This window comes from Marmota marmota, unplaced genomic scaffold (assembly GCF_001458135.2).
Source record: "Marmota marmota marmota unplaced genomic scaffold, marMar, whole genome shotgun sequence".
Lineage (NCBI taxonomy): Eukaryota > Metazoa > Chordata > Mammalia > Rodentia > Sciuridae > Marmota > Marmota marmota.
In genome coordinates, this window is record NW_025999871.1 from 966,938 (window position 1) to 989,814 (window position 22,877).

The following is a 22,877-nucleotide window of genomic DNA, read 5'->3' on the forward strand; positions in this document are numbered from 1 at the left end:
GTGCCTAGAGGAGCCGAGCCGGGTCAGAGGGTGGAGCCGAGACGTGAGCGTCGGGCGCACGCGCGCGGCAAGGGGCGACGGAGGCCGTCATGGCGCCGTCGCAGCAGTCTCGGGTCCTGCGATGCTGCAGCTGCCGCCTCTTCCAGGCGCACCAGGTGGGGCAAGCGCCGGCTTACCCCTCCTCTCGCGCGGGGATGGCTGGTGTGATGTGACGGGCCGCGGGTGTATTTGGAGCCCGAAGACGTGACAGTGCTGAGGACTGGGTGTTATTTGGTGTCGCTTACCCATAACGTCGTTCTGAGCTTTTGTTTTTATTTTATGTGTGATTGTTGTAGAAACCAGAAATAATCGTTTTTGCTGAGGTGGCCTTTCATGAATTCCTGTAGGGAATTGGGATGCCCACCCTGAAGATAGCATCCTTTATGCAGGGCAGTGGCTCTTTCTTAATTTAATTACAAAGGGAGCGTGTTGCTGCAGGCAAGCCCAAGGAACCTGCCTGGATCCCGGCTGGCAAGCTTACGCTGGCTGCTGGTAGAAACTGCTAGATTACTTCTCAGCTGGTTCACCGGGGGTTTACAAAAGCCAGGTGATGTTCATCTGTAAATTTAGCTAGGCTGTACCTAGAGAATACGTCAGGCTTCCTTTGCATCTGTACTTTACTAAGGAAGTATAGGATACAGAAAAGCAGTTGTCAGGAAGTTTGCTTTTAATTTCAAAGGGGATCTATTCTAACAACTGTTTTTAGAACTCAGACTAAAGATGCAGCCATGGGAATGGCACTGGTGTGAACAAGTTACCGTTGAAATGTCCTTGGTCTACGCCTGGACGCCCTCTGGTGTCACTAGATTGCCTCTGCCTCCAGTTTAAGCATACCCACAGACGCCTCCAGATTTAAATGGTCGATATGTCTAAAATCTGTTTGCTTTCCTGACTTTGAGCACACAAGACAGAGGTTATAATTTAACCTAATCTTTTCTGGTTTGTGCCCTAGTTTGAAGTCAACTAACACTGTGTATCTACCTCTGATGGTTTCCTCTTCTTCCTAGTTACCCATTAATCTGCCATTCCTTGAAAAAGAATAGCATCAAACTTCCTTAAAATATGTATTAAAGACAATAAGATGCTGAATATGCATCTGTAAGTTTGCATGTAATGGAACTTTGTAGGGGCTCAGAAACTTAGGTGTTTTTTGGGGACTGTATTTTAGAGTTGAGAATAAATGGAAATCATTTGCATTTTTTAATCATTACACATATACTGTCATGCATGCCCATGCTCATTTTTAACTCTATGAAAGATGATTTGATGGGCTGGGATTGTGGCTCAGAGGCAGAGCGCTTGCCTAGCATGCGCAAGGCACTGGATTTGATCCTCAGCACCACATAAAGTAAAATAAAGACATTGTGTCCATCTATAAGTAAAAATAAATATATATATATATTTTTAAAGTAATTTAAAAAAATGATTTGAAAGAGAGGGAGAGTGACTGTGGTGGCACACACCTGTAATCCCAGCAACTTGGTAGGCTGAGGCAGGAGGATCACAAGTTTGAGACCAGCCTGAGCAATTTAGCAAAACCCTGTCTCAAAAAGGGATGAAAATATCTGGGTGCAGTGATGCATGCATGTACTCCCAGCAACTCAGGAGACTGAGGCAGAAGGATCTCAAGTTCAAGGCCAGCCTGGGCAAATTAGTGGGATCCTATCTCAAAATAAAAAGACCTGAGGATATAGCTCAGTGGTAAAACACTGCTGGGTTCAATCCCCAGTAGGATGCTTGGTGGGGGAGTGTTGAGGAGAGGAAGTCAACCTGTTAATTACAAGTCTTCTGTGTGCTCGGCAGTTTCACACATCTCATTTAATTTCAGCAGGAATCCAGAGAAATCAAGTGGATTTGCCAACGAATAAATGGCAAACCCACGCCTATACAATTGCAAAGATCCTGTTTTTATTCTTACTGGCTTCCCAGAATCAGTTACCAGTAATATGTGTCTTTCCAGACATTTTATTCCCCAAATACTGGGGATTGAATACTGGGGCTCACACATTAAGCAAATGCTCTATCATTGAACTAAATCCCCAACCCTATTTTTTGTAGTTTTATTTTGAGACCCAGGTCTTGCTAAGTTGCCAAGGCTGGCCTTGAACTTGCCATCCCAGCTTCCTGAGTAGCTGGGATGAGGGTATATGTCACCAAGCCTGGCCCAGACCCTTTTTTTTTTAGTACTAGGGACTGAACTCAGGGACACTTAATTACCGAGCCACATCCCCAGCCGTTTTTATTTTTAATTTTGAGACAGGGTCACATTGAGTTGCTATGGCCTTGCTAAGTTGCTGAAGCTAGCTTTGAACTCACTGTCCTCCTGCATCAGCCTCCAGAGCCACTGGGATTACAGTTGTGCGCCATTAAACCCAGCCCCAGACTTTTTCAATGATGTATTTCTTACTTGCATATATACCCATAGAAAATGCACAGGATTTGTTTTGTGGTGTTTTTAGGTAGATCCTGAAAAGTAGAATTGCTAAGTCCTGATACGAGGCCATAGCTCATAGTTCCATCCCCAGTACCACAAAAAAAAAAAAAAAAAGTCAAGTCATAGGATATATCCACTCAAATTTTTAGTAAATGCTGTTTGTCCTTAGAATCTTTGTATTAAAAACATATTAATCATAGTAATTTGTTTTGTTTTTGAGGTGCTAGGGATTGAACACGGGGCCTTGTGCATGCTAGACAAGCAATCTACCACTGAGCTTCATCCTCAGCCCTCTTCATCCTCAGTCCTCTTTTGAATGGACTGTCTTTTTTCACCCATTATCTCTACTGTCTTTAGATGTCTGCTTTTATAAAGGCTGTGTTACCTTTTGAAGATATAATAATTTTCATCTTGGGTTGTAAAGTACATATAAATATGTTCATGTATACATATTTATATAGATATGATATATAGAGAGATACAGATGTAACATTTATTTTATTACAGAGATAAATATTTTATTACATCCCAGCAATTTAAGAGGCTGAGGCAAGAGGATCGCAAGTTCAAAGTCAGCCTCAGCAACTTCGCAAGGCCCTAAGCAATGTAGCAAGACCTTGTCTCAAAATTTAAAAATTAAAAAAAAAAAAGAAGAGCTGGGATGTGGCTCAGTGGTTAAGTGCCCCTGGGTTCAATTAAAAAAAAAAAAAACACACAGACGGCAGAAAACTAACTTGATTTTGTTTTACATGGATGGCCAGTCTTTCCAGAACCACTTATTAAATAGTTTATTCTTTCCTCTTAAAAATGCCACCTTCAGGACTGGGGTTGGTGGCTCAGTGGTAGAGCACTTGCCTAGCATATGTGAGGCACTGGGTTCAATTCTCAGCACCACATAAAAATCAATGAATAAAATAAAGTTATTGTGTCCATCTACAACTAAGAAAATATTTTTTTTAAATGCCACCATCAGGGCTGGGGGTATAGCTAAATTATTTCTCATCCAATTCTGTCCTGTTTTATATAATTGTCTAAGCTATATTTCTTTTTTTCTTTTTTTTTCTTTTTTTTTTTAAATATTTATTGTTTAGTTTTCGGCAGACACAACATCTTTGTTTGTATGTGGTGCTGAGGATCGAACCCGGGCCGCACGCATGCTAGGCAAGCGCGCTACCGCTTGAGCCACATCCCCAGCCCTCTAAGCTATATTTCTGAAATTTCATTGTAGGTGAAAAAAAGTCTCAAATGGACATGCAAGGCTTGTGGAGAGAAGCAGTCCCTTTTGAAGGTATGTTCTGATAAACAGAAAGCAGGTGGGCCCAGCCCTGCAGAAGATGTTTCTCATGGAGCCCCAACATTCCACAGCCAGGATCCTCTTCTCTCTCACTAAGTTCACCAGATACAGAGCTCCTGCTCCTTAGGTTCCTGTTCCTCCATGAAGTGAAATAGATGGAGCAGTGTGTGGGAAAATGCCATTATTTGCTTCTTCATTGACTAGGAATCTGAAGCAGGAGGGTCACTGAGCCAAGAAACTTAAGGCCAGCTTGGGTGACATAGCAAGTCTCAGTCTCAAAAAGAAAAGAATTTCAAGATGGCAACAGTATAGCAGTTCTCAGGCCTGTAAAGCTGATTCTACCTATGGTGGAACTCACCAGTTCATGCTCCAAAATTTCATCACCTACCACCTTCCCCTCAGGCCTCTCAGCTGGCCCCTCACTTTAACTCCACATGTCAGTCTCTGGGTCTCTGCACTCATTTCTGTTTCATTGTATTTGCTAGAATGTTCTTCCTGATATTTTCATGGCTTGCTCCCTCGTGTCTTCCTATTTGTGTTCAGATGTCATCTTCTCAGTGATTCATTTCTTGACCATGGAATGCCCAACATAAAATTTTGTACGCATTGCCCCCCATTCAGCCCTACCCTATTTTGTTGCCTTATTTTCCTGAGAACATTTGTTAACTGTCTTGTAGCCAGATGTTTTACTAATTTATTATGTCCCCTCTTGCTAGAAAGAGCTCGTTGATGACGGTGAGTTTTGTCCACTGCTGCATAGTATTATCCACACTTAGACCAGGGCCTACCACATAATAGGTACTCAGTAAATATTTATTGAACAAATGGGTGACTGCTATGTAGGAAAAGGCATGTCATTTTATTTTGTATTCCTTTAATTATCAATTAGGGTAAGCATAATTTTATATATTTTTGACAGTTTGTGTTACTTCTCTTGTGACCCTTTTTATTAAGTGAAATAGATGGAGCATTGACTGGGAAAATTCCATTATATGCTTCTTCATTGAACTAGGAATTCATTAACCATTTTGCATAGGGCTTTTTGTTGCTTTGTTAGATAAGAGTTCAGGGTGCTAGTGAGGCAGCCAGCTAGACCTAAACTGGCTGCAGAGCCTGTTTATAAATCACTCTAGAAACAGCAGCCAGTCATTAGGTTTCCTGCATGCTGCTTCAAGCATTTTTGGGCCTTGCATAATACAGTTTGGTCTTCCATGAGGTACATCTCAAATATATCTGTTTCTTTGCATTCTGGCAATACTTTTTAAACTAAATATATGTTTTTCTTTCTCAGGTTTATGGTGAGGGTTCTGGTGCTGACTGTAGACGCCATGTCCAAAAATTAAATCTGCTACAGGGACAGGTTTCAGAGCTGTCACTCAGGTACAGTGATTTGAAAGGAGTACGTTATCTTGTCCTATTTTCATCTTGATTGGATGGTGGAAGTATACAGTGGAGAAATCATTAGATTTCCATGTTTTACGTGTGGCAGATTAAACACCCTGAGCCGTCCTCCCCCTAAAAATAACTAAAAATGCCAGCTATAATATTTCAGATGAACTAATGAGCTGTTAGCCTACTTTATATACAAACAGATATATGAAAAATTGTGGTATATATGTGTAATAAGAATTATAATGCAAAAAAAAAAAACAAGTACATGTATAAAGACATGAATCGGTGTGAACATACTTTATACAAAGATATGAAAAATTGTGCTCTATATGTGTAATAGGAATTGTAGGGGCTGGGGATGTGGCTCAAGCAGTAGCGTGCTCGCCTGGCATGCGTGCAGCCGGGGTTCAATCCTCAGCACCACATACAAACAAAGATGTTGTGTCCGCTGAAAACTAAAAAAATAAATATTAAGAAAAAATTCTTGGGCTGGGGATGTGGCTCAAGCGGTAGCGCGCTCGCCTGGCATGCGTGCGGCCCGGGTTCGATCCTCAGCACCACATACAAAACGAAGATGTTGTATCCGCCGATAACTAAAAAATAAATATTAAAATTTAAAAAAAAAAAAAGAAAAAATTCTCTCTCTCTCTCCCTCTCTAAAAAAATAGAGAGAGAGATAGTTAGATAGATAGATAGGCTAGACATGTGGCTCAGTGTTTATTAAGTGCCCCTGGGTTCAATTCCTGGTACCAAAAAAAACAAAGAAAGAAAAGAAGAAAAAGAAAGTAACCTTAAGTGGTCAAAAGTTGAAAAAAAAAAAAAAAAAAAGCTAGGGCTGGAGGTGGAACTCAGTAGTTGAGCCCTTGCTTAGCACACACAAAGCCCTGGGTTTGATCTCTACCACCAGAAAAAAATAAAATAAAAATGAAGTAAAAGCCAAAATCCAGAGAGAAAGCACCTGAAGTGCAAAGTTTGGTACTCTGAAGCCTCCATTTATGGGGCTAGGAGGGGTGCCAGAGACAAAAGACAAAGCCAAAGGCCTGGGCTTTATAGGAAAAAAAATTTAGTAGGAGACCTCCATATAAAGCTTGAGTCCCTAAAGGCCTCTGCCCTAGTGCACAAATGAACTGCAAATACACTCAACACTGCAGCAGGAAGCTCTTATTCATTGACCTTGGCCCTGGCTGAAGAGGGAGAAATATCTCTCTAAAACTCTGGAAGCACAGGAAGCCATGCAGTGGCTTTTCAGTTTTTATACTCACTATTTGAGAAGCCTGAAGCTGAAAATTTGTTTTTCAATTGTCCCAGGAAGTCTGCTCCCCTGGAGCAACACCTCACCAACATAGACCTTAAAGAATTCCCACAGATAGTAGGGTGTGGTGGTACACACAGTAATCCCAGTGACTCAAAACGCTGAGGCAAGAGGATCACAAGATTGAGGGTAGCCTCAGTAACTTAATGAGATTCTGTCTCAAAAATTAAAAAGGACTAGGGGTATAACTCAGTGGTAAAGTGCCCTTGGGTTCAACCCCCAGTACCCCCCCTCCAAAAAAAAAAAGTCCATAGATGAAGTTCCAAGGAGCGTATATTCAAGATATTTATTTAGAGATGAGGACTCACTATGTTGCCTAGACTGGCCTCAAACTCAAAATTCTCCCATGTCATCAGCCTCCCTAGTAGCTGAAATTACAGCCATGCACCAATGTACCCAGCTCAGATTTTTTAAATTGATTTGTGTGTGTGTATGTGTATATTGCTGGGGGTCAAACCCAAGATCTCATGAATGCTATGTGTTTTACCATTGAGCTACATCCCCAACCCCAGTATTCATATTTAAAAATTGTTAAACATTCAAGGAAGCATGTCATCAAGGACTAAAGACAGCAGAAACAAGTCAGAAAAGTCAGGCTCACAAAGATTCCAGAATTTATAATATTTCATGTTTGATATGTTTAACAAAATAAAAAGGGGTTAATATGAGGGACTTTAGAAAATAGCCAGGTATATTTGAAAAAAAACTCAAAAAGAGTTTATAGAAATTAAAGCCAGGTTTGGTGGTGCATGCCTATAATCTCAGCAATTCGGGAAGCTGGGCAGGAGGATCACAAGTTCAAAGCCAGCCTCAGCAACTTTGTGAGGCCCTAAGCAACTTAGTGAGACCTGACTCGAAAAATAAATAAATAAAAATGTCTGGGGCTGTGGCTTAGTGGTTAAGAACCCCCTAGATTCAATCCCTAGTTCTAAAAAAAAAAAAAAAAGGAAAGAAAAATTAAAAGTAATCTCATTAAAATTAAAAATTCAGTGAGCTGGACATCATGGCATATACCTATAATCCCAGTGATTCTAGGGTGAGGCAGGAGGGTCACAAGTTTAAAGCTAGCCTCAGCAATTTAGCAAGACCCTCAACAACTTGGTGAGACCCTATCTCAAAATAAAAAAGAAAAAGGACTGAGGATATAGCTCAGTAGTGAGTGCTCCTGGGTTTAGTCCCCATTATTGAAAAAGAAAAAAAAAAGAAGAACAAAGTCGGAGGACTTCTATAATCTGATATCAAGATTTATTTCAATGCTTATTGAACTCAAGATAGTATGATTTTAGTGAGAGTCTAGATATCTAGATATATTAGTAGATAAATGACTAAACCAATTCTGCTATATTCATACTATCAAATACTTTTCAGCACCAAAGACAACATGGGCAAATCTCAAAACTGCTAAGTAAAAGAAACCAGATACAAAATAAAGTATAGTATGCAGATTGCTGCAAAGGAGCACAAGAGCACTTTTCAGAGTGATAAAAATTTCTGCCTTGATTGGGGATGTAGTTTCAAAAGCATGGTTTTATCAAAACTCATCCAAATATGTATCTAAGTGAGTATATTTTGGTATAAAGTACTCCTCAATTGATTAATTATAAAAGTTTTAAAAAAATCTACCCTGCTGGGTGTGGTAACACACACCTGTAATCCCAGAAGCTTGGGAGACTGCAGCAGGAGGATCTCAAGTTCAAAGCCAGCTTCAGCAACTTAGTGAGGCCCTAAGCAAGACTTATCTCTAACTAAAATATAAAAAAAGGGCTGGGGATGTGGCTCAGTGGTTAAGTGCCCTGGGTTCAATCCCCAGTTTAAAAAATTTTAAAAATAAAAATCTGCCTTTAGACACGACAGCATAATGAAATTGCAGAACACAGAAAACAAAGCAAGAGCTAGAGAGTAGACAGCTAACTGACAGAACAATAGACCCCAGCTTGTCAGGGGTAGCATTTAATTTTTTTTTTAAGATAAGCTAGTCTTCAGAATTCCAAGACGTCCTGAGCTGATGGCACTATGGCACATGCCCATAATCCCAAATTGGGAGGCTGAGGCAAGCCTCAACAACTTAGTGAGAATCTGTCTCAAAATAAAATATACATAAAAACAAAATAAAGATATAGTGTCCACCTAAAACTAAAAAGTAAATATTTAATAAAAAAAAAATTTTTTAAAGGAGGGGGCTAGGGTTGTGGCTCAGTGGTAGAGTGCTCACCTAGCATGTATGAGGCACTGGGTTTGATCCTCAGCACCACATCAAAATAAAATAAATATATAGTGTCCACCTAAAACTAAAAAATATTTAATTAAAATTTTTCAAAAAATAAATATTAAAAGGACTAGGGATATAGCTAGTGGTGAGTGCTTGCTTAGTATGTGTGAGGCCCTGGGTTTGTTCAAGCCCTTGTACCCAAAAGAAAAAAAAAAAAGGAAAATCCCCTCCCTTGTAATGTTTGAGACATAACACAACAACTGTAAAGCCTCTCATAAGACCCTGACTGCTGGGGTGGGTTATGGCTCAGCGGTAGCATGTTTGCCTAGCAAGTGCGAGGCACTGGGTTCAATTCTCAGCACCACATAAAAATAAGTACACAAAATAAAGGTATTGTGTCCAACTACAACTAAAAATATATATATTTTTTAAAAAGACCCCTGACTGCTGAAAATGTCCCCTCTGCTAGAGGGAGAGACTCTGTGCTGCAAGAATTCAGCTGGCACTACTTCAAATTCCAGGCCTTGCATAGGATATGTATACACATATTGTCTTATTTATTTTTGTAGTCACAGGTACAGTGTTATCCCCATTTGTAGATAAGAAAACTGGGATCCAGTGTTATACTCAAAGTCACACACAGCTGGTCATTGGCAAAGTCAGGATGCCAACTCCTGTTTCTACTTTGAGGGTCTGCCTTCTTGGCCCTGCATCGTGTTTCCTTTTGATAGTGACTTTCACGAGCCTCAATCAAATACCCCCTCTGCCTAGGCCATCTAAATTGTTGGAAGATGACAGAACCACATCAGAACAACAGAACTATGTCCCCGAGATTCCCCAAAACAATCTTTGAAATCTGTGGCTGGATCCTTGCATCCTCCTGTCTTCATCTTCCTTGTCCTTTCTCTTCCCATTTTATAAAGGACCTGCACATGATCTCTCCCTTAGGTCTGTGGAAGCAGCTGTCACTGCTGGCAAAGAAGAAAATGCAGGTGGGCAGCAGGCTGAGGATGGGATCCCACAGGTAGGCCTGCAGGTACGTTCTAGCCCTGCCTTCTGGGCTCTCTGTGTCTCCTAAGGGATTCCATTTATGTGTTGCCAAAGGAAGAAATTACAACACAGTTAGTTTAAAGATCCCAATCAACTTCATTTGTGATTCTTGAATCAGGCAATACTTTATTCCATAAACTAGAATAAGAGGTTGGTTTTATTCACAAAGTAGAATTAATGAAAGCAGAAACAAAGAACAAAGAATAGATGGGTCATTTCAAAATTATTTTTCTTGTAAGGAGGGAACAGGAAGATAGAACAATAGACAAGTAAGTAGTTCACTTCAGGTTACCTTTTTTTGAGTAAGAATTAAAGCAGAGGGAACTTCATTATCGTGTCCAATGAAACTGGCCTGTTTGGAAAGTTAAGCTGTTACCTGTCTCCTGATTTCAGATTAAATTTATTTCAGTTTGGTGATATGGGACATTAGCATAAGTGAGACCATTTTAGTTTTTAGTCTGGTCTGTCAGGTCGTAGTACAAGAGCCTAGTCCAAAACTATGGCCTCTTATAATTTTTATTTAAGAATATTCATTAGTCACTGGGCCTAGAAGTGGACTGTAGTCACAGCTACTCAGGAGACTGAGACAGAAGGCTCATTCGAATCCAGGAATTTGAGGCCATCATGGGCAACATAACAAGACCCTTGCTCAAAAACAAACAAACTGGGTACAGTGGAGCACACCTGTAATCCCAGCAACTTGGGAGGCTGAGGCAGGAAGATCAAGATTTCAAAGCCAGCTTCAGTGATTTAGTAAGGCCCTAAGCAACTTGGTGAGACCCTATCTCAAAATAAAAAGGGCCAGGGATGTGACTCAGTGGTTAAGCACCCCTGGATTCAATCCCCGTACCAAAATTAAACCTGCAAAACAAGAGCTGGGAATATAGCATAGTGCTAGAGCACTTGCCTAGCATGCCTGAGGCCAAGTTCAGTCCCTTAGTACTAACAAAAAGAAACAAATACAAATAAATCCTCTACCATTTGGGGGTTTTTGTTTTGTTTTTGATACTAGGGATTGAACCCAAAAGCACTTTACCACTGAGCTATATCACTTGTCTTTTTAATTTTAAGTCAGATCTCACTAAATTGCTCACACTGGCCTTGAATTTTAGACTCTCCTGCCTCTGTGTCCAAATCACTGGAACCTGTACCATTTGGTTTTTTCTTTAATATTTTAGTTGGACACAATACCTTTCTTTATTTTTAAGTGGTGCTGAGGATTGAACCCTGTGCCTCGCTTATGCTAGGTGAGCACTCTACTGCTGAGCCACAACTCCAGCCCCTGGAACCTGTACCATTTGTAAGGATGGAGTTAGCCATGTGCATAAATCTTTACAATACTCAACATTGAGTATTTCGTTCCATAAAATAGAATAAATCTCCTTGGAGAACTCCTTCCAAACTTAGATTGATCTTACCTCCTGTGCAGCTGCCGCTTTCTTCCCACAGCACTCTGAGCATCCCTTTGATAAAGAGAGGAAGCTGGTATCAAATACCAGGATTTTCATGTTCCTTTGCTCCAGACCTTCTAGGAGCTTCCAGGAGCTTCCTGGGAGCAGGAATAACATGCAGTTGTTAGCTGTCGTCTGCACCTGGCACTCAGACAGCATCAGGTGGGCAGTGTGTGTGACAGCTTTCGTGACTGAGTGGGTGGCCTTCTGGGTACATTAGAGATGCTGTGGGCACATAGAGAGAGCTCTGTGTCCTGCCAGAGCCAGAAGAAATGGGAAAAACTGTCCACCAGCAAAGCAACTACCTAGCTTTGCTCTGCTCACAGGATAACACTAGCCATGTCCTCTCATTACTTTGTCTTCATATTTTTATTGTAAACTAGGGAGGTGCTCATAAGCACTCAAGTACAGCCATTCTGACAGCTTTGTGTGTGCTTCCCATTTGATCCCTTTACAGGGTCTTGCATATGTTGTCCAGGCAGGTCTCAAATGGATGGGCCCAAGTTATCCCCCTGCCTTAGCCTCTTGAGTAGCTGGGATTATGGGTACTTCATTATTCTTATTAAAAGATACTTTTTTACATCCTAAAGTTTTATATCATTCTTCTAAATGTAACTTTCAATGATTTTCATTTTTAAAAAGCTTAATGGCAGAGGGCTTACCTAGTATGTGCAAGGCCCTGGGTTCAATTCCCAGCACCACAAAAAAAAATAATAATAATAATTATTATTATAAAGCTTAAGAGTACCTATAGAATATTGTGGGCATACCAGTGCTAATTCCCTTATTGTGGGGGCAGTTAGTTGCCTCTCCACTTAAGCCATTAGTAGTAGTAGTAGTACTGGGGATTGAACCCAGGGTACAGTACCACTGAGTTACATTCCCAGTTCTTTTTATTTTCAATTTGGAGGTAGGGTTTCATTAAGTTGCTCAGTCTGCCCTTGAATTGTGATCCTCCTTCCTCAACTTCCCAAGCAATTGGTATTACAGGCTTGTGCCACCATGTCCAACTATTATAATTAAATAATTGCTATTATTTGTAACCCTGTCATGAGTATGATTTTTCCCCTTGCATTTCTGGGGATGGAACACAGGGCCTTAGCCATGCTAGGCAAGGGCCCTTCCACTGAGCTATATCTCACCCCTGTGACAAGCATCTTTGTGCCTTGGTTGTTTGGAGATCCTGAGTCAAGGAGCATAGATCTTTGGAAGGTTCTTGACAAGTTGTGCCCTGCACAAGGCCTGGACCAATGTACACTGTCTCCACTGTTGTCTTCGGGCAGCTGTATCCCCATCAGCTTTCAGCCATGTGCCTTTCCTGGTAATGAGGGAAACATGGGTCTTAAGACCTCATACCTAAGTATCAAAGCTGATGATTTTTTATCAAAGTGGCCTCTTTCCCAACCTGCAGGAAAAATCCCAGCCCTTGGAGAACCGCTGGCTGAAGTATCTAGACAAGGGCAGCCCAGAGCAGGAGCCAGAAGGAGTATGTTTCCACACACAGCCCTCATCCAACCCAGAGCATCTAGGCCCTCCCTTCAATCAAGCCCTGCCCAGAAAAAGGTGCCAAGTGGGTCTGTAATCCAGAAGGAATGATGAGCTGCTTCTAGTTGTTGGCCAAAGTAGGAGCAGCCCAAGTGTCATATGCCAGTGGGCAGGAAAGCTGGGGGATAGCCATCACTGCCAGCCCCCTCTGTCCCTGGGTACTGCCACAAGGAGATGAGGACTCGGAGGACACTGGCATGGGCAACCTGTATACTGAGTGTCTCAGACTATACAGAAATTGGAGAGAATCATTAAGGGCAAGGTTGACAAAGTGAACTGTGGCCAGAATGACCAATGTGCCTGGGATCTTGGAAGCAAAGACCTCAGACTTTCAGGGTTTCTCTTCCTCTAAATTTCCTCTGTTTCAGTGAGTGTTCTAGAAGTCGCTTTAGGCTAAGCACTGAGGATGGCTTCTCAGGGCAGGTGCTTTCAGGAGGTAGATTCTAGTTTCAGATAAGATCATTCTAACAAGAAGATATAGGGCAGAAAAATGGACTGCCTGGACTGTTGCTGGGCAGCCACCTGGGAAGCTGTAAGGGATGGGGTTCCTCCCTAGCCTGGGTCAGGCCAAATGACCATGGAGTTAGGCTCTGGGGAAACTGGTTGTTGACAGCACATGATAGCACTTTCTCTGCCAGGAAATGGAGCCAGAGCACAGACCACCCTCCTCAGAGCTTTGTTGTCCAGGATTCAGATGATGCTGAAGTCACCTTGGAATCCCAGGAGGTCAGTGATGAAGAATAATATTTCTCTTCTGATCCATCATCACTGAGCTTACATAGGAGAGAGAGAGCATGTGCGCGTGCACACACACACACAGATTAAACACAGGGCCTTGGGCATGCTAACCATCTCTACCACTCAGCAGATCTACCCGTGGAATTTTTCTTGTTTTATAAGTTGATTTGTAAGGGTGGTGGTTGTTTTTTCGTTTGTTTTGTTTTTTTGGTAATGGGGATTGAACCCAGAAATATTCTCCCACTAAACTACGCCCCTAGTCCTTTTTATTTTAAGTTGCCAATGCTGGCACTGGATTTGAAATCCTCCTGCAGCCTCCCACGTCACTGAGATTACAGGTATGTGGCAATATGCCCAGCAAGATTTGGGGTTTTTTTGAGATAGGATCTTGCTGTATTGACTTGGTTTTTCTCAAATTCATGGGCTCAAGTGATCCTCATACCTCAGCTTCCCAAGTGGCTGCTGTATGCGTCTGAGCCACTGTGCCCAGCCCAACCTGGGGATTTTTCTTTTCCATTTAAAGCCAACACACCTTTCTCTGGCCCATATCCTATATCCCTCCCATGTTCATACATCTTCATCCTGCAAAGGGGAGATCTCTGTCCTCCTGCCCTGGATCTCCTGTGCATTTGCCCTGCCCCAGCTGCACACTCCCTCCTCCCAGGCACTCTTCTCACTGAGGATGTTTTCCTAATGCTTAGGACCTAGCAGGCCCCTCTGCACATTCAGCGCTTCAGAGTGTAGCACTGTGGTGGGAGCCCAAGGAATTAGGCAGAGGAACTCTCCTCAGTCACTGCTTATTGCTTTGATGACATCAGTTAAGATCTATGCCTGGCTTCAGACTGTGCAAAACACTGGCTCACAGTCAAGAAACAAAGTCCAAACTTTGTTGTTGCCATGAATTAGTTACCCCAGGTAGGTTTGTGGCCCTGAATATTCTAGATTACAGAATAACAGTAGTAAGTTATCTAATCTAGTGCCAGTCCCTGGGCTGTAAATTTTAATCTTACCATAGCCTGTTGTCATTTTAAAAGCAAGGAACTAAAGCTTGCAAAGGTTCAGTGAGGTCACAGCAAGTTCAGCAGCAAAGCCATGATTAAGCATCAAGACCAGTTTCTTCCCTTGTCTGGGAAGTGGCATTACAGACACCCACCACCTCTACTTTCAAATCCCTTTGCAGGAGCTGGGCACAGTGGTGCACACCTGTAATCCCAGCAGCTCAGGAGATCATGCATTCAAAGCCAGCCTCGGCAAAAGAGAGGCACTAAGCAACTCAGTGAGACCCTATCTCTAAATAAAATACAAAATAGGGCTGGGATGTGGCTCAGTGGTTGAGTACCCCTGAGTTCAATTATTTGGTACCTTCCGCCCCCAAAAAAGTCCTTTTGTAGGTATTGAAACTAACTTTCAATGCATCTTTGGTTCCTGAAGTGGGAGAAGCCAGGCCAAGCACCTCTTTCATACCTCTCTGTGAACTACTTACATAGTTGTTTTCATGGCTCTGGATATTTCCATCTGGCCAAGAGTAAGCAGGCTGGCGTCTCTGTCCTCTCTAGACAGTCTCTAAGTCCTTCCCGCTCACATCTCCTTTCAGGAACCCCTGACTTGATCTGAAAGTCTCCAATGGATGGGTCACCTAATGACATGAAGATGTCTTTCTGGGAAACCTGGTCCTGTGATTTAGCAGAAGATTGGGGTGAGGTGGAGGGTGTTTATTCACTTTGATTTGCTAAATGTCGAAATCAAGGCATGTTCCAGCCCGCCATAGTAAGTAGGAGAGCTTAAAGCACAAGGGTCAGCACCCAGGCAGAAGTGAGGCAGTAGCAGTGTGGAGCCTGACGGAAGCCATTTCTGATTTCTCACCCAGGGATATACTGGCCTGACCAGGACCGGGGAGCGAGGCAGCAACCACTGCCTCCAGAACTCTGTGCACTGCAACACCAGGGAGCTTAGTTTTCCTCGGTGGAAACTACCAAGTCCTGCGCCACAGGTTCAGGCCCCATCTTCTAAATGGGCACGGTTTCTCCTTTCACCTGGGAACAGCTCACTTGTGGACACAGAAGTGCCAAGACCATTGCACAGTGGCTCTGGGTCAGCCAGCCCAACACAGGCTGAACCAGGTACCCCTAGGACTGAGACTCCAAGGGAAGGCAATCCCAGCAGGCTCACCACCACCATCCAGTTTCCTCAGGCCACATACACTCCCATGTCCAGACCTAGGCCTTGCAGGAATTCCCCTCAGCAGTCATGGAGCACAGGGACTCCTCTGGTCCAGGGGGTAGAGAGGGCCCCACCTGTGCAACTATGTAGTCTCTTTACAACAGGGGAAGACTTTGATGATGATCTGTAAACTGAGATGATCATAACTGTAGTATTTAGAGTCATGTGTTACATGTGCCCATTTCCTCTACTATGCCACAGAAACAGAATTCCTGAGGTGCTTTTAAAGGAGTGTAATCTGAGAACAACCAAGAGTAGACAATAAACATTACTGTAAAACAGGTATTTCTCTCATCAGCAACCAATAAGGAAGGACATCATTGTCAATTAAAGTGCTTGTACCGTTTAATTATAGGTTGTTTACAAATCAGATAACAGGATGGCTACAAAGGGATTTTCTTACTTTAAAAGCAGTTGACACATTTGGAAATGAAAAAACTAGAGCAGTCATGACACAAGGAGGCATACTCAATGAAAACCACAGCTCAGACCTCCCTTCTGAGCCCATCTAGTACCAAGCAGGAAACCCACAACCTGGCTACCCGCCATCCCTGGTACTCCTATAGGAGCCTCCTCCATTCGCTCCCTGACAACTTTCTCATTTGTTGAAAAATAAATGTCAGTGTACTATTAATCATTTTTTAAAAAGGAAAAGCAGAAAGCCATTAGGCAAGACATATTCCGAACTGCTGGTGTGATGCTGGCAGGGAGAGAAGGAGTACGCAGGCATGTCCTTGCCCTCCCTAGCCAGGGCAAGGCCTTGGAGAGGGCAAGCTGCTTCCATTTCTCACACACTTGGAACTCTCCCTTCATGTCACTTGTCCCACTGCCCTGAATGACTTCATGCATCCCCACCCATGGATTCTGGAAGAAGAATGCTGATAAACTGGCCCTTACAGAGGCCCTGCTGTTCTATGCTAACTCAATGCAACTATGAGACAAAAAAGGAGTATGGGATAGATACACAAATGTTGTCACAATGGCGGTGGGTGTTTCGAATACTGGATAGTATCCAGAGCAGCCCCAATGTCGTAATTTTTGGTCTGTAGAAGCCTGGTGAGCCAGCCGCCTTCATCCGAGAACCCCATGGACAGCATCTGAGAAAGCGACTCAATCAGCCGGGGGTCAGCCTCTGCCAAACACAATCCAGAAACCATAAGAGAACATCACTGAGCCCCACCTGACCCCAGACACAGCAGCATTCTGACCTTCACCAGCAAGCACCTAGTATCTTCTGAGGGCCAACCTTTCCATGGGATCCTTTACTCTCAGGAACCCTCAGAGTCAGGTTCAGCAAGCTTTTCCTTTATAAAGGAAGAATAAAATGTTTAGATAATAAACATTTTAGGCTTGCCTTAAAAAGGTTGGGGGGCGGGCCACTGGTGATTGAACTCCTAGATATTTTTTTTAACCACTGAGCTATATCCCCAGCCCTTTTTGAGACAGGGTCTAAGTTGCTTAGGGTCTCGCTAAATTGCTGAGGCTTCAAACTTGCAATCTTCCTGCCTCAGCCTTCACTGGGATTACAGGTACACACCACCATGCCCGACTTATGCTTGCTTTGCAGGCTAGATAGTCTTGACACCTCTCTGCCACTAGAGCCAGATATGTAAACAAAAGGATATGCTTGTATTCCAATAAAACCACTGCCAGGCATGGTGGCGCACACCTACAGTCACAGCCATTAGGGAGGCTGGAGCAGGAGGATCACTTGAGTCCAGGAGCTCAGGGCCAACATAGGCAACACACTGACACCCTATCTTAAAACACACATGCGCACGCGTGCACACACACACCCTTTATTTACAATGATTTTTTTATGTGGTGTTGAAGATCAAACCCAGTGCCTCACACGTGGTAGGCGAGCACTTTACCACTGAGCCACCACCGGAGCCCCAACGCTGAAATTTTAATCTCAAAGTCAAATATCTTTAACTTTCTCCCAACCATTTAAAAATGCAAAAATAATTCATATATAGGTCAGTTTGCTACCCCTGTACTCTAAGGCAGAGAAGATACATATTAGAGCTCAAGAGTTGAATATGGCCTAGAGATAATTTACTCAACATCAGTATGACAAGTAGGAGTCATAGCTGGGTATCAGCTGCTTCTCTAATTCAGGGTGTTCGCTCTACAATGCTACATTCCCCACCATGCCCTGCTTTCTATGCTGTGCACTTCCCATGTTGGCCTCCACCTTATCTCCATGGGGATCTTAGCAGTGACCCCATGAGATAACAGTGCAGATGGTCCAAGTCCAATGCCAAACCCAGTGCAGGCTTCTGTTATTACATTTGACCCCAGCACTTTTTGTGTTTCTATTTTAAGACTGGTTGTCATGGGCTGGGGTTGTAGCTCAGTGGCAGAGTGATTGCCTAGCATGTGTGAAGCACTGGGTTCAATACTCAGCACCACATAAAAATGAATAAATAAGATTAAAGTATGTGTCCATCCACAACTAAAAAATAAAAAAGACTGAGTGTCATTAGGTTGCTGAGGCTAGCCTTGAACTTGTAATCCTCCTACCTCAGCCTCCCAAAAAGCTGGGATTATCAGCATGTGTCATGGTACACATATCACATCTGTCTTAACTCTTGGTCTGGTGTTAAGTTTTAGAAATTACTAAAATTAATCAATAAAAAAATTACTAAAATTAGCTTAGTTTATTATCTCACTCAAGATGGACATGAGAGGACAAAACCAACTCCTACTTTTCTTTCATGTCAATAAACAAGCCCCAGAGTAGAAGCCATGCCATTCTTTTGATTATGTGGCTGAAATCAGATGACAGGACACTCTCAAACAAACCTGAAATCAGGGGCTGGGGTTGTGGCTCAGTAGTAGATTTGCTCGCCTAATATGTGTGAGACACTAGGTTCAATCCTCAGTACCACATAAAAATAAAAGATATTGTGTCCATCTACTACTAAAAAATATTAAAAAAAAAAAAAATACCCAAAATCACTTACCTGGTGGAAGATGTGGGTACAAAGCAGCTTCCTTCAGCCCTGTGGGTCCTTCCTGGGAAGGGTCCAGAGAGCTTGGCCCTTCTGATTCTGGCATCTGTAGAGACTGCAGTTCACCTGTAGATGGGTCCACTTCTTTTGAAGACAAGTGAGTCCAGTCCTCATCTCCTCCCGAACAGTTATCAGACTCCATCTGTTCCTGGAATATACCTCACCATGAGCATACAAAAGATATATGACAGGCAACCTGACCACACCACTAATTCCTAGAAGAGACCATGTGGATGGAGGTGGGGCTGGTTATCTGCCTGTCAGGCTGGCAAGGAATTACAGGCAACAGTGACCTACTCGCAGAAAACAAGTATTTTTTCTTTACAAAGTTCTAGCAGAAGATTCACAGAGTAAATTAATGCCACAGACATGACCCTGGAACAGTGATGGGGCCCCTCAGGCTGCATAAGTGCTGTGGATGAGGCTGAAGAACAGAGGCAGAAGGCACTAGGTCAGTCAGTTTCAGTTGGAAGGAAGGGAGCAGGCCTACCTGAGGCTGTCCCATCGACTCCAGGGCTATCTTTTTCATTTGCTCTGCCAGCGATTGTGCCATACCCTCGCCATTCCCATCTGGTTTGTTGGGTTCAGAAGAACAGCTGCTTGGCTGAGAACTACACTTGTCTTCCATGCTGGAACTTTCTGGGGAGACAGGTGTCAGGCGGCTTCTTTTCCCTCCATGCTCCACATCAATATCAACTTCAATACCTAAAGGCAGAGGAGGAAACAAAAGCTATGAAATCCCAATGACCTACCTGCAGATAAGATCTCAGTGTCTGGGCAGAGTTTGGTGGTGCACTCCTATAATCCCAGCAGCTCAGGAAGCTGAGCCGGGATTGCAAGTTCAAGGACAGCATAGACAACTTAGTGAGAGCCTGTCTCAAAATTAAAAACAAAAGATCTCAGTGTGTTGGGAGACTGTGGCCTTAGGAAACTCTTACACTCCAGCACTGCATGAGGGTTGGGTCTGTGGCACTCAAGCCCATCTCAGGGGCTGACCTGCTTCTCCCAATAGTATGGTTCCAAATCCTCTTGAACTTCTAGAAATACTCTGCTGTCATCCACTATACTGGACCTTTCCCTTCTTCCAACTTAGTAAAACATTAACTTCAGTTAACATTCAAGGTCAATGAAGCCTAAAATCCCACAGAAAGACCTTGTTTTTCCTAATCAAGCAGGACAAAGGGCTGCATAGCAGGCAGGGCCAGACTCTGAGGACAGGGTGAGGGCCCAATACTACATGTGGCCAGAAGGCCCCAGCCATGGTGCTAGAGACATGACACCTTGTGTCTGCGTGTAGGGGCCTCATGACAGGACAGATACAAATTCAAACTAGTATTCAGGTCTGGAAGGCAGGCAGACCATGCAAGCTCAATGTGCAGCCTATGAGACTGGACAGGCTGCTCTCTGGGAAGGGACACAGCTCCTACAAAAAAACAACCTTCTCCTTTCTCCTTCATCCTGGAAGTGCCCTTTCTCTCTCTCCTTCCTATATGCCCCTGCTTTCTTTTTTTTTTTTGCAGGACCAGGGAATTGAACACAGGGGTACTTTACCACTGAGCTACATCCTCAGCTCTTCTTATATTTTTATTTTAAGACAGGATCTTGCTAAAGCTGAGTCTGGTCTTGAACTTGCCTACCTCAGCCTCAGCCTCCCAAATTGCAGGAGTGTGCCATGACACTGGCCAATCATTTTATGATTATGGAATTCCAAGTTGAAAATCATTTTAGCTCAACATTTGAAACTCACTGTGTTCTACTGTCTTCACGCTGTGTTCTTTCTATTCCCAAGCTTTTGGAGTTTCAGAAGCCCTTCTGTTCCCAGGGCTCTAGTAAGTTTTGATGTGGGACTTGCCTCCAGAGTCAATGGAATTACAAGCATGTGCCACCAAGCCCAGCTTGCTTTATACCTTTTTTGCATGACCTCTCCTTACTGTTACTTTAGAAGAATTTGCAGAAAGATTGGGCTGGGGGTGTATAGCTCACTGGTCCAGGACTTGTCTAGCACATGCAAGGCCCTGGGTTCAATCCCCAGTACCACAAAGAAAAAAAAAAAAAAGTTTTTTTTTTTTTTTTCATTCCAACTTTTCATTATGAAAAGATTCAGACAAACAGAAAAGTTGAAAGAATAGTACAAAGAACACTTATAATTTCCATCTTTTTTAAATGGGTGTAGGATGCATATCTCCTATGAAAGGATCAGAGGAATTATAGAATTAGGGGTTCCACAACTGGATAATTAAACCCTGAGATTTCATTCATTATAAGAATGTTCCAAGGCCGGGCATGGTGGCACACATCTGTAATCTGGGAGGCTGAGATGGAAGAATCGCGAGTTCAAAGCCAGCCTCAGCAACAGCAAGGCACTAAGCAACTCAGTGAGACCCTGTCTTAAATAAAATACAAGATAGGGGTGGGGAGGTGGCTCAGTGCTTGAGTGCCCCTAAATTCAATCCCCTGGTACCAAAAAAAAAAAAAATGTTCCATAGTCTGTGGCCTGCTGCCCCCAAAACCTGTATGTGCATTTATGATGAGAAAGGGCCCTGCTGCTTTGTATTCCAGATGTCAATGACTTCTGAGCCAGGAGCACTGCTGGCCTTAATGCTATTCTCATTCAGTTGGCTCTCATGGACCTGCCAAAGGCAGGCCTTGCTCTTTACCTGAAGTCACCAACTCACTACACACACACTGCCTTCTGGAAGGTCACTGCTAACTCCTTCCCCTTTGGGGGCCTCTGCTCTGGGAACTGTCCCTTCAAGGCGGTTAACACGTGAGTGACCTACATTTAGTTCCTCATAGACAAAGGAAAGGAAAATACTCATGACTTCAATATCCGAGTCCAAGCTGTTCCTTAAATGGCTCACCTCGATTAAAAATATCCAGTCATATTTTCTGGAAACTTTCCTTGGTTTGTAGAGTTCCAGGCTCCTCCCTAGGTAGGAAAAAGCCTATTCCATTCACTTCAAAGACCTGCAAAGATCTTTATTCTACTTCCAAAATATCTCTGAGCACTTCCAAAAATTACTCCCAGAGGTGCTAAGTGGGGAATCCAGTTGAGTCCATCAGCATAGATGGGTCTCAGTGGGTCCCTGAGTGACCCAGGAAGCCTCCAAAACACAGAGATCCCAACCCCACCAAGACCTACTTACTGTAAATAAGGAAGGTAAGGGCCAGGGGATTGGAACTATTTCAAAGTTCCCACCTGAATCTAGACTTGGTTTTGTAACTTCCCTCAATGGCTTTTTATTCTGTTTAAGGACTTTGTTTTTCAAAATAATTTTATTAGGGCTTCAGGTGATGCTCAGTGATAAAGTGTTTGCAAGGCTCTGGGTTTAAAAAATTTCTTGCAACACTCAGGATCAAACCCCACTCACACATGTTAAATAAGTGCTCTACACCAGGGCTGCATCCCCAGCTCTTTTTATTTTAAAGATAGGGCCTAATGAAGTTGCCCAAGCTAGGCTAAAACCTGTGATCTTCCTGCCTCTTTCTCTCAAATAGCTGAGATTATATTAATAATACTTTTAGTAGTTTCTACCCACCAAAATGTATATCCCAAAAAACCTTTATTGGTGATTTTGATTCTCACCATGGCTTGAGAACCAATGCTGATTTACTTATCTTCCTGAGAAGCTGTCCACAGTCCCTAAAAGCCATTTTATGGATGAACATCCTTCAAACCTTAACTAACATCTTTCAAACCATGACAATGGCCTAAGTGAGTGACAGACGGGTCTGCACTTATCTCCCAATTACAACCGATTACTGCTCTACTATGTCCTCCCCTTTGGAAGCCTTAAGAATACCAATTCTAGGGCTGAGGGTATAGCTCAGCAATAGTGTGCTTATCTAGCATGTGCTTGGGTTCATCCCTAGCATCACAAAAAAGAAAGTTCTAGCTGAGCATGGTGGTATACACCTGTAATCCCAGCAACTCAGGAGTGTAAGGCAGGAGGATCCTAAGTTTGAGGCCAGCTTGGGCAACTTAGCAAGACATTGTCTCAAAATAAAAAATAAAAAGAGCTGGAGATGTAGTTCAGTGGTAGAACACTCCTGGGTTCAATCCCTAGAACTGGAGAAAAAACAGAATGGCCTTAGGTTAGAGGAGATCTCAGTAGCAGCCATAGGATGAAGTGGCTGGTGGGGACTGGGTACCCCTTAATCAGCATTCTTTCAGAC

The 22,877-nt window shown here is 43.0% G+C and overlaps 2 protein-coding genes across 9 annotated transcripts in view; one reads left to right on the forward strand and one right to left on the reverse strand.

Annotated features, from left to right (window-relative positions):
• Mrnip (MRN complex interacting protein) overlaps positions 1-22,877 on the forward strand; it is a 27,946-nt gene continuing 5,069 nt past the window's right edge. For 2 of the 6 annotated variants that reach the window (XR_007341169.1, XM_015506395.2), the window contains exons 1-6: positions 1-155; positions 3,702-3,761; positions 5,059-5,147; positions 9,629-9,716; positions 12,593-12,744; positions 13,365-13,452. Coding sequence is in view for 4 of the 6 variants with exons in the window: in XM_015506395.2 (XP_015361881.1) it covers positions 90-155; positions 3,702-3,761; positions 5,059-5,147; positions 9,629-9,716; positions 12,593-12,744; positions 13,365-13,452 (543 nt within the window). In the remaining 2 variants the exon portion in view is untranslated. The other 4 variants (XR_007341168.1, XM_015506394.2, XM_015506392.2 and 1 more) reach the window with 4 other exon arrangements.
• Sqstm1 (sequestosome 1) overlaps positions 16,012-22,877 on the reverse strand; it is a 12,196-nt gene continuing 5,330 nt past the window's right edge. For 2 of the 3 annotated variants that reach the window (XM_048784713.1, XM_015506390.2), the window contains 3 exons: positions 19,192-19,406; positions 18,654-18,849; positions 16,012-16,816 (listed from right to left, as the gene is read on the reverse strand). In XM_048784713.1, coding sequence (XP_048640670.1) covers positions 16,659-16,816; positions 18,654-18,849; positions 19,192-19,406 — 569 coding nt within the window. In that variant the 3' untranslated portion in view covers positions 16,012-16,658. Of the gene's footprint in view, positions 16,989-18,653; positions 18,850-19,191; positions 19,407-22,877 lie in introns of all 3 variants that reach the window. The other variant, XM_015506391.2, reaches the window with a different exon arrangement.